Source organism: Larimichthys crocea, chromosome XXII (assembly GCF_000972845.2).
Source record: "Larimichthys crocea isolate SSNF chromosome XXII, L_crocea_2.0, whole genome shotgun sequence".
Lineage (NCBI taxonomy): Eukaryota > Metazoa > Chordata > Actinopteri > Sciaenidae > Larimichthys > Larimichthys crocea.
In genome coordinates, this window is record NC_040032.1 from 23,045,281 (window position 1) to 23,057,452 (window position 12,172).

The 12,172-nt window shown below is 38.1% G+C and overlaps 3 protein-coding genes across 3 annotated transcripts; all 3 read right to left on the reverse strand.

The window, feature by feature from the left end:
• Positions 1-4,503: 4,503 nt before the first annotated feature.
• LOC113744384 (odorant receptor 131-2-like) lies at positions 4,504-5,487 on the reverse strand. Its single transcript, XM_027273780.1, has one exon. It carries the CDS (start codon positions 5,485-5,487, stop codon positions 4,504-4,506), a length of 984 nt encoding a protein of 327 aa, XP_027129581.1.
• Positions 5,488-8,062: 2,575 nt separating this feature from the next.
• On the reverse strand, positions 8,063-9,004 carry LOC104938326 (odorant receptor 131-2-like). The gene has a single exon (XM_019263678.2). It carries the CDS (start codon positions 9,002-9,004, stop codon positions 8,063-8,065), a length of 942 nt encoding a protein of 313 aa, XP_019119223.2.
• Positions 9,005-10,869: 1,865 nt separating this feature from the next.
• Positions 10,870-11,727, reverse strand: LOC104936346 (odorant receptor 131-2). Its single transcript, XM_019263689.2, has one exon. It carries the CDS (start codon positions 11,725-11,727, stop codon positions 10,870-10,872), a length of 858 nt encoding a protein of 285 aa, XP_019119234.2.
• Positions 11,728-12,172: the final 445 nt, after the last annotated feature.

Sequence of the window (12,172 nt, forward strand, 5' to 3'; positions counted from 1 at the left end):
GTCCTGTTGGTATTGCTAGAGCTGTGAGGATATATCATGTTTTGAGTGCAAATGCCTGTTATTTTCACATGCAAAACCTAAAATCGCCCACATACATTCTCCTTGCTTGTTTCCGTGTAAGCAGAGCTCGTCTGCAATGTTTGCCTGCTCTCACATGTTATTTATGAGCTCTGACTTCACACCTATTTCACCAGACACTATCAGCAGGTCATGTTGTATTAACATGATTTAAAAAAAAATATTCCCAGATGATGTCATCTCTATCACCACCTCCTCAATACTGCTTCCATGTGTCGGGAGTAATTTTGGAGAAATAACAACCAAATGGAGACAGATTAGGCCCTGTCATGGCTGATACAAATTATAGGTGTTTGTGTGTGTGTGTGTGTGTGTGTGTGTGTGTGTAAAAATAGAAATATGTATATGTATACAATTTAAAGGCCATCATGGCTTTAAAAGCAAATAAAAGAATTTTAAAATAAATCCTAAAATGGACAGGCAGCCAATGGAGTGAAGCTAAAATTGGTGAAATGTGCTCAAATTTGCTTGTGCCACTTAAAAGACGTGCAGCAGCATTTCGTACCAGCTGAAGACGACTTATAGAGGACCCACTAACCCCCAAATAAAGTGCATTGCAGTAATCCAGCCGAGTGCTCACAAAGCCTAGATTACTGTCTCAAATTGTTTTCTGTAAAGGACTGGTTTGATTTTTTCCAGCTATCTTAACTGAAAAACTTCACCTCACTTCACAGCTTTAATCTGGCTGTCAAATTTAAGATCAGCGTCTACTTTTACCCCTATATTTTTAACAATTGGGATGCAATACTGTGCCAAAGAACCCAGATCAACTAGAGGGGGGGCCCAGAAGTGCCATCAAAGACCATGACTTCTGTCTTTTTTTTCATTAAAATTCAGAAAATTTAAAGCCATCCAAGCTTTAAGATTATATAAGCACTTTAGCAGCAGTTTAACAGAGTATGAATCTGACTTTTTGAGAGGGACACATATACAATGTAATATAATATAATATAATATAATATAATATAATATAATATAATATAATATATACAGCTGATACAAACTAAAAAAACAGTGTAGGCTTTGTCATAAAGAGCCAACATTGGCGCAAGAAACATGGCCTGGTAATGGCAAATATCTGGTATTTGTAAGCAGGGCAGTTCTTCAAATGGAAAGGATAACAGCAAAAGAACTTGAATCAGGACATTTAGTGAACTGGAGGCCCAAACCACAATGAAAGCTCTTGCTGTGTTTCTGACAGTGACAGGCATTCTTCATTGGAGGAGCGAAGTGGTCGTGAGGTAACATATGCCTGTACAAGGGCGTTCAGGTAGGTAGGTGCAGTACAGAGACAGCTTTGTAGGCGAGCATTAGCGCTTTGAATTTAATGTGGGCTGCAACAGGTAACCAGTGGAGCTCCATGAGCAGCGGGGTGACATGTGACCTTTTGGGTTGGTTGTAGCGCGCTGTCGCATTCTGGATCATCCGAAGAGGTTTCACTGTGGAGGCTGGGAGGCCTGTCAGGAGGGCATTACAGTAGTCTAGTCTTAAAATGACCACAGCTTGTGTCAGAAGTTGAGTGGCATGTTGTGTTAAGTAAGGTCTGATTTTTCTGATGTTGTAAAGTGCAAAGCGACATGACCGGGCAACTGAGGCAACATGACTGGAAAAGGTTAGTTGGTCATCAATCATAACCCCTAAGTTTCTCACCACCCTGGAGGGGGCAAGACATGGGGAGTCAATTTTGATGTTGATGTCGTGGTGTATAGTAGGTTTGGCTGGGAGCACCAGCAGTTCAGTTTTTGAGAGGTTCAGCTGGAGGTGATGTGCCTTCATCCATGTGGCGATGTCTGAGAGGCAATCCGTGCAGAGATCGAAGGGTCCTCAGGAGAAAATGATAGATACAGCTGAGTGTCATCTGCATAGCAGTGATAGGAAAAGCCATGTGAGCGGATAATTGGACCCAAGGAGGTGGTGTAGATAGCAATTAGAAGGGGCCCCAGCACTGAGCCCTGGGGTACCCCTGTGGTGAGGTGATGCTAAGTGGACAACTGTTCAAGCCAGGGTACACTGAATGAGTGCCCTGTCAGGTAGGATTCAAACCAGGAAAGAGCCAAGCCAGAGATGCCCATGTTTGAGAGAATAGAGAGATGGATGCAATGGTTAACTGTGTCAAAGGCAGCTGATAAGTCAAATAGAATGAGTGAATGAATTGTTTTTTTATTGTTTAATGTCTGTCAAAATTGTCTTTTCGTGGGCTTCTTTCTTCTTTCTTTTTCATTTCCCCACAAATAGCATACTATTAATAACAACTATCAATATAACAGAGAAGAGCATTGTAAGTGCAAGCTTTGCAGATCAGCAAATAGATACAAATGACAAATAAAAGCGTCAGGCCGTCAGTTATGAGAAATGTTCCTCTTTATATCAAATTAAAGTATCCTGTGATCCAACAAATACATACGAACTAAGTAAAACCTAGAAAATCACAAGCCTGAAATACTCAATTGATCAGAAGAATGTGCTTTTTGGAAGTAGATGTGCCTCCCCTTTTGACTGAAATCTCTATTTGTGATACACTAAACATCAGAATTCATACAATAAATAATACACAGTACTTCTTGAGAAGAATACTTACTTTTAGTTCAGTACATTTATATGGAAGACTGGAAGGGACATGGAGAAGGAAAAAAAAATCAGTGGCGGTGTAGTTTTGCGAGATCTTGCAAGGTTTTGCAGCTGAGGCTGCCACTGACCTGACGGAAGTGCTACTACTAGCTGTTGCTGCCACAAACTTGCTGCAGCAATCATTGAGCAGCTAACACCTAGCAGCTGCTAAAAACAGACCGGCAACCAGTCCAGAGATAACGCAAAATAACGCAAAAGTGCACTGTTGTTTACACAGTTTTTTTCCCTCCTCTATGTCCCTTCCAGGCTTCCATATATTTAACAGTTGCAATTGAGTAATATAGCAGTAATATAGTTATTTTGCATCATCATCAATGCTCCCTAAAACTGATAGTAGCTCACTGACAAGACTACAGGAGCTAAAAATCTGGAGTTGTTGGAGTCACTTAGCTTTTGTACTAGACATAAGAGGCTTCACTTGAGTTAAATTTCAGCTGCCAATGTTGCAAACTGAGTAACAAAAGGTCAGATTTCTTATGATCTTCATATTGATACATTATGACTGAGGACCCTACCTCATGTTGAACCACATTCTATGGCAATACTTTCCTAGATGTTTTAAACATATCTGCCACAGAATTAATAAATAATGTTGTCTTTTGTACGTTGCTGTTATTTTTCATTTGTATGTTAATTTATAACTCAATCAAGAGAGACACACACATATTAATACATTAGTTTCAAAAGACAACACATACTATGTATAACAAACAATAAATACATTTTAAAAAAGCTTATACAAATGTCTTTAATCTGCCGACTCTCCAGGCCTTCAAGTCAAAAATAATTTGTGAACAAACATGAGTTCGGACTTTGAACAAAACCCATAAACCACAATGATGGTTCTCACTGTTGATATAGTCTGATTTCATCTAATCTAAAAACCACTATATTCTGTAATACACAAAACAGGTAAAATCACATTAACACCTGCTGTAAAAACAAACAAACAAAAAAACAGAATATCTGTAGAAATATGCCTCTTTATCAATAAGTCTGATTATTTTATGTCATTGTGTCTTAACAATTCTAAGTGTAAATTGACTTCAACTGTATTTATGGGAAAGTAATATGCCTGAACGATTACTATATTACATATATTATCAGTACAATATCGCACATTATGCAAGCCACAGTCTTTTGGCCTTGATGTGCATATTATATACTCAATATAAAGAACCATTTGTTTGAATTTAATCCTTAATGTGCGTGTGGTAAATAGAGCTAAAATGTAATAGATTATCTCTACATACTGTATGTTCATTACCAGTTTTTATTTTTATTTAACTTTGCTACTAACATTTTCATTTTTCTACACTGGAATGAAATGTAATCCCAATTTACAAAACACCCATAAGGGAGAAATTCACCCCTACCTAACTGGGTTGCCAAGAAAATAGCAACTCTCTGCATTGCTTCCGAAGGCTGTGCCATCAGTGTGTGAATGTATGTGAATAGGTGAATGAGATATGTAGTGTAAAAGAGCTTTGAGTGGTCAGAAGACTAGAAAGGCGCTATATAAGTACTGTCCATTTACCATTTGATGTTGTTTGCACATTTTTAAATTAGGTAATATGGTAACATTTAGTACAAAAATGCCCCCATCTAAGCAAGTAAAACTCATTGCAACAAAAGAGTCAACCTATAAACACCAGTGATAATAGCTACACACAGTTAACAATGAAAACAGTTGTATCTTCAGAGTTAGTGGCAGTGATTGTATGTCTCATATTTTTAAAGAAAAAAAAGTTATGTTCCAAATCAATATTACTCACTTCATAAAACACACAACAATCATTAACTGTGGGACTTTGTGGGACCTCGGCCTTTGCTGAGGTGACTAAGTTTCAGTCGACAGCAGAGATGGTACATGAGGACGGGTCTGATGGTCTGATCTCTGAGCCCATAGATGAGAGAACTCAGACATCTTGGGAGAATATAAATGAAAACGTAAAAAGTACTCCTGATGCGTACAATTAGTAATCTTTGTAGTATTCTTGAGAGTGATACAATAATAGAGGAGTGCATAGTTGACAAGAGACTGAGGCCCAGCTGCACCAGATGCAGCAGCAATGTATTACGAGCCTTACGAGCTGAAGCTTTGTCTGTGGAGGCTGACCTGGCTGCTACCATCACACCAATATAGGAGCAAGTGACTGCCACACCAGCTGATACAAACACAAAACCAGTATATGCTTTGTTATAAACATCAGACATTGGTCCAAGTGACATTGATATGTCAGAGCAAACATCTGTCATCTGCAAGCTCTGCAGCTGATCAAACGGAAAATTTAACAGCAAAAGAACTCGAATGAGGACATTTAGTGAACTAAAAGCCCAAACCACAATGATAGCTATTGCTGTGTTTCTGACAGTGATGATGGTAGCATGCCTCAGTGGGTAGCACACAGCTACATATCTCTCCAAACACATCACCACCAGTGTGAGAGGGGAGATGATATTTGTGAGACCAGTGAGCATAGCAAGAACACCACATACAGGATATGTTGGAAATATTCTACAGGCACCCATTATGTACAGTAACTGACTCAGTGCCAGCAGGACAGTGTCTGAAAAAAGTAGATTATACAGAAGAATGTAACGAGAGGTCTCACGAAACACAGCTTTACTCCTCAGGATAAATAACATTGTTGCATTAATGAAGAGGAAGAGACAGCATGGCATTCCAATTAGCGTGGAAAACAATATTCTTTCGAGCAATCCCTGATACCGTTGTCCAGCTGTGATGTTGAGAGTTTGAGTCTGATTTGCATACAACATCTTAGAGAAACACTTATCAAAAATAAATGTGAATACGTTGATGCAATGGAAACACAAAAGCACAATAATATTTGTCCAGTTTGTATTGCTAGAACAGTGAGAACATGTCATGTTTTAAGTGTAGATGCCTGTTTTTCACATGCAAAACCTAAAATCATCCACATCAATTTTACCTTCTTGCTTCCATGTAAGCAGCTTGCAGCTTGTCTGCAGGCTTTTGCTTGAACATTTTATTTATGATCTCTGGCTTTGCACCTTTTTCACTTGACACCATCAGCATGCCATTTCAGCATGGATGATGTAATCTGTTTACCACCACCTTTTTAATGGGTGATGTAATTTCTCTATCACCACCTCCTCAATACCCTGCTTCCGGTAAGTTAGGGACTAAAGATTTGGACAAATAGAAACCCAAAGAAGACTACCAAAGTTAGGCCTGGCCTGGTTGTTTGCGAAAGAATTTTGGACAATTTATGTCTAACAAGTTTTATTTTTCTCAGATATTCACCCCTAACTTAAAATGATCTCTGCTCTGGTGTCATTTGCACATATTCAAATTATTTAACATCGGTGACATTTAGCGCAACAATGGCCCCTCTAAGTAAATGAACCTCATTGAGAAAAAGTCAATCCACAAACACCCATGCACCCACATACAAACTGGAGTGCCAGTACCTTGACAGTCTGGATAAGAACCTGACCAAGGTTCATTCAGGATTGGTTAAAGCCACAGCAATGCAATGTTTGCATGCTAGAATCCATTCTCTGTGAATTTGCCCCCGTGACCTAAAAAGTAATTTTCATCAGACCCAAGTCACTCTTAAGTTTATTATTATATTTTACTAATATTGGTTTTCATAGAACATATCAACTGTAGCAAATCCTCGAACATTTGCAACTGAAAGGAAGATTTTCTGTAATTAATTAATTAATTAATTAATTAGTGGGTTAAATATTGTTAAATTCAGTGTAAAGGGGCCAGGGATAAGGTATGCGGCATTATAGTATTTTTCTTTTTTGTTGTTGTTGTTCTTTACAATTGCAAACAATAAAAAAACACTGAATTGTCCTGTGGCAAAACTAAGAGTTATTTTATTAATGTATGGATATTGAACACTTATACTCTACAGTATTTCAATTTAATTTAATAAAATTTTATTTGTATAGCCCAAAGTCACAAAGTACATTTGCCTTGGAGGGCTTTACAATCTGTACGGGGAGTGACACCCTCTGTCCTTAGACCCTCGGTTCGAGTGAGGAAAAACTTGCCCACAAAAAATCCTTTAACAGGGAAAAAAGGTGGAAGAAACCTCAGGAAGAGCCACAGAGGAGGGATCCCTCTCCCAGAATGGACAGACGTGCAATGGATGTCACATGTACAGGACAAATCAACACAAACATATTATACAATTATAATGACTGACAAAATGACAATGAATCACAATGAATGATAAAATGACCACAGTAGCAGATATGGTAGCAGTAAATGACAGTAATATGTGTAGTGGACGTCGTGCAGGATGACAGCAGCAGCATGAGTTTGGATTTTGAACAGAAAGCATAAAAGCACAACAATCAAACAACTCTCACTGTTAACCTTTTCTAATATGATCTAATCTAAAATGGGATGTTAGGTAGGTCAGAAACGACACAACAACAAAAAAAAGCAGCAGAATTTAGTTTAAGATATTAAATCCTATCAAGTCCATAGAGGGTATTGTGTAAGACCAGGACATTCTAACTGACAAAAATAATAGTATATCTGTTAAGTTTTGAGTTCACCATATTCTCTAATCTACAAAACAAATAAAGCCACATTAACTGCATTGTCTCTGTAACTTTAATTATCTGTAGAAATATGGTCACACTTCAGAAACAAACTCAAAATGGACTCATTAAGTATAGTAAGTAAAAAATATCTATGTTAATTTCCTTAGTGTAAGATAGTGAATATAGGTGAAACATAATAACTTGTCGCTACATATGTTCATTACCAATTTATTTAATTTGACTTTGCTTTTAACAATCATTTGTTTCTCAATTATTCTACATTGCTATGAAATATAATCACAAATCACAAAACACCCACTAGGGATAAATTCATTGCTGCCAAGAAAATAGCATCTCTCTGCTCTGGTATTGTTTACACATACTGTATTTGAATTCAGTAATATGGGAACATTTAGCACAGATTTGCCCAGCAAGTAAAACTCATTGCAACAAAAAAAGTCAACCCATAAACACCAGTGCTAATAGCTACACATAGTTAACAGTGAAAACTGTTGTATCTTCAGAGTTGGTGGCAGTGCTTGTAGCCAGGTAAAGCAATAGCACATCATATGCAGACAGATGGTACCGAGATGGTGCAGGACCTGATATTTACCACAAGGGATTTAAACTGTAAAATCAACATAAAACCTACTCTTATTGTTTTTCCAATGGAAAACAAAAAGAGGTTTATATGGGCAGACCAAAATATAATCGTGCTGCAAAACTTTACAATCTACAGTAGGCCACACAATCCATTGACAAGTTCTGCAAATCTACTTTAGGCTGGTAATAATTTCCTCATATTTTAATTTTTTTTTTTTAGTCGACAACAGAGATAATACATTAGGACAGGTCCGATAGTCTGATCTCTGAGCCCATAGATGAGAGAACTCAGACATCTTGGGAGAATATAAATAAACACATATAAAATGCTCTTGATGCGTACCATTAGTAATCTTTGTAGGGTTGTTGAGAGTGATATAATAACAGAGGCATGCATAGTTGACAAGAGACTGAGGCCCAGCTGCACCAGATGCAGCAGCACTGTGTTACGAGCCTTATGAGCTGAAGCTTTGTCTGTGGAGGCTGATCTGGCTGCTACCATCACACCAACATAGGAGCAAGTGACTGCCACACCAGCTGATAGAAACACAAAACCAGTATATGCTTTGTCATAAATATCAGACATCGGCCCAAGAAACATTGCTATGTCAGAGCAAACGTCTGTCATCTGCAAGCTTGGCAGTTCTTCAAATGGAAATTTTAACAGCAAAAGAACTCGAATGAGGACATTTAGTGAACTAAAAGCCCAAACCACAATGATAGCTACTGCTGTGTTTCTGATGGTGATGATAGTAGCATGCCTCAGTGGGTAGCACACAGCTACATATCTCTCCAAACACATCACCACCAATGTGAGAGGGGAGATTTCATTTGTGAGATTTGTGAGCATTATTAAAACACCACACACAGGATACACTGGAAATATTCTAGAAACAGACAGTATGTACAATAACTGACTCAGTCCCAGCATTACAGTGTCTGCAAAAAGGAGATTATACAGAAGAATGTAACGGCAGGTCTCACGAAACACAGTTTTACTCCTCAAGGTAAATAACATGATCCCATTAATACAGAGGAACAGACAGCATGGCATTCCAATCAGCATGGAAAATACCACTCTCTCCAGTAATCCCTGATACCGTTGTTCTGCAGTGATGTTGAGAGTCTGATTTGCATAAGACATCTTAGACAAACACTTACCTAAAAATAAATGTGAATATGTTGATGCAATTGAAACACAAAAGCACAATAATTGTTGTCTAGTTTGTATTGCTAGAACAGCCAGGATATGTCATGTTTAGAGGGCAGTTGCCTGTTTTTCACATGCAAAACCTAAAATCATCCACATAAATTTGTCATACTTGTTTCCATACAGTATAAGCAGAACTGGTCTGCAGGGTTTGCCTAATCTCACATCATATTTATGAGCTCTGACTTCACCCCTTTTTACCTGACACCATCAGCATGTCATGTCAGCATGTTTGAAAAATTATTCATGATGATGTAATCTGTTTACCACCACCTCCTCAATACCGTGTTTACGCAAGGTTGGGACTAAAGATTTGGAGAAATAGAAAAGTAGACAGACTGGTCAGGTTGTTTGCTCACTTGGGAGAAATTAATACAAATTCTAAATGTTTTATGCAGGCTCAAAATTTAACATGTTTATTAATTGAAATTCCTGCTTCACCTGTGTATTTGTTTAAAACAAATAAGTCTGTTTAATAACTACCTAGATGAACAAACACGTTTGGAGAAACTTTATTTGAAGAGTACTTTGAGTTTAGTTTTTTTGTCACTTTTATGAAGGGTGCGGGACTTATGACCTGTAACCACTATAGCCAGCCACAAGGGGGCGCACTTTGACTTGACTCATTTATTGACATGTTTGCAGAGGTATGTCCGACAGTAGAGTTTACCGGGGTGAAGGCGGGCGGGTGTAGACGATCCTACACCGCGAAAATGACAGATCAGTCAAAGTGTTAGTTAGTTATTATCACGATAATCCATGTCCAAGAGTCCATTTCCCCGGATAAGATTTGTTTTATTCGTTATTTGCCACTATAAACACGCTCTGACCTCCTCGAGCTTTTATTTTGGCACTTCCGGTTACCGGCATTTAAATTTGCATTTTAGCTAAATATTTAGTTTCACCCGAAACATTTAGCTTCAACATTTATATTTTGATTTATATTTAACATTTATATTTATATTTAACATTTATATTTAAATTTAACATTTTGATTTATATTTAACATTTTGATTTATATTTAACATTTTGATTTTACATTTAACATTTGGATTTAAATATTTAAAATATCTCTAAGTTCACAAATACTGTTCTAAACGTGCAAAAAAGTGACTCAAAAATTCAAACCAGTTTTTTAAACATTGTTTTTAGCTAAATGTGACAAAATGTTGCTGTTGTTTTCAGAGCGAGACGCTTTACAAACGGCACCCCATAGAAGGCTGGTGGATTTACCGGGGTAGAGACATGTAGCAAAGGTCAGAGGCAAGTTGCGTTGATGCCAGATAAGGAGTCTGGGAACAAGTGCTGGAGAGTCAGGCATAGGAGCAAAGACAATCTGGCAAAGAGTGAGAATGGTGAAGCTGCATATAAACTGGCTTGATTGGAGATCGTGAGCAGGTGAGAGCAGCAGGTGGAAGCAGTTCAGCTGATGAGGGGTGTGGCTAAGCAGCAGTCCAGGAGAGGGGCAGAGCAGGCCGTGACATGTTGGGCCTCTGATACTTTGTCTCAGGGATCTGATGGTTTATTGCGTGGATCAAAAAATGGTCATACCACACTGAAACCAGCAATTCAGATGGCTTCATGATGCTCACATCACAACAATCTGTTGCTGACATTTTCTGTAAAACACCCACCAATAAACAAAATAAAGATCTTGAGTCAATTAATTGGTTCTTGAAGATTTTGTCATTTTTATTCTTGCAACTCTCAGCAGTTCTATAATGCACAAGACAGTCTGCAGAAAATGTTCATGAGGATGGGTCTGATGGTCTGGTCTCTGATTCCGTAAATGAGTGAACTTAGACATCTTGGAAATATGATAATACAAAAAAAAAGACATTTTGGATGCGCACAACTATTATCCTATCTAGAACCTTTGACATAGCTATGAGCAATGGGTTGTGTATAGTTGAGGAGAGACTGAGGCCCAGCTGCACCAGATGCAGCAGCAGTGTCTTACAAGCCTTTTGAGCTGAAGCTTTGTCTGTGGAGGCTGACCTGGCTGCTACCATCACACCAACATAGGAGCAAGTGACTGCCACACTAGCTGATACAAACACAAAACCAGTGTAGGCTTTGTCATAAAGATCAGACATTAGATTAAGCAACATGCTTTCTTTGCCACAAAAGTGTTTCATCTGCAGGCTCTGCAGGTCTTCAAATGAGAAATTTAATAACAGAAGAACTTGGATGAGGACATTTAGTGAACTGAAAGCCCAAATCACGATGATAGCCATCCCTGTGTTTCTGATGGTGATGATGGTAGCGTGCCTCAGTGGGTAGCACACAGCTACATATCTCTCCAGACACATCACCACCAGTGTTAGAGGGGAGATCACATATGTGAGATTGGCAAGCATGGTGAGAACACCACAAACAGGATATGTCAATGTTATTCTACAAGCAGCCAATATGTACAGTAACTGACTCTGTACAAGCAGAACAGTGTCTGCAAAAAGGAGGTTATACAGAAGAATGTAACGAGAGGTCTCACGAAACACAGTTTTACTCCTTAAGGTGAATAACATGGTTCCATTAATGAAAAGAAAAACGCAGCATGGCACTACAGATAGAATGGAAAACAACACTAATCCCAGTAACTCCTGATATTGCTGTCCAATAGTGAAGTTGGTCTGAGAGTGATTTGCATATGACATTTTAGACGAGAATTTAATAAACCAAAAATATTAACCTGTTGATGTAACTGTAGCACAAAAGCACAATTAATCCTGTTCAGTTGTGTTTCTGTAACAGTCAAGATTCATTATCTTAGAGTTATCTATCAGTATCTTATCTTATCAGTAGAGATGGCTGGTGAGCTCACAAGCAAAATCCAAAATAATTATCACCCATTTATGTTATGTAGACAGTTTGAGGCTGTGTCAGTTTCATGTAGGCAGTGCTGGTCTGCAAGGTTTTCCTACCTTCACAGACTATACATATGAGCCAAGTCCTCCCACCTACTCAATGTGACACCATCACATTTGCCCTTAACATGTACACAATTAATGAAGACTGAATTACATTGGTGATGTAATTGTTTACTTCACCAATTTATTTTTATTTTTTTTCCCCTTTGTGTATGTCATCATAAAAACAGAA

Coding starts and splice junctions, on each gene's coding strand:
- LOC113744384 (XM_027273780.1), bottom strand. CDS start 5,487: ATGTTGTATGCAAATCAGACTCAAACTCTCAACATCACAGCTGGACAA.
- LOC104938326 (XM_019263678.2), bottom strand. CDS start 9,004: ATGTCTTATGCAAATCAGACTCTCAACATCACTGCAGAACAACGGTAT.
- LOC104936346 (XM_019263689.2), bottom strand. CDS start 11,727: ATGTCATATGCAAATCACTCTCAGACCAACTTCACTATTGGACAGCAA.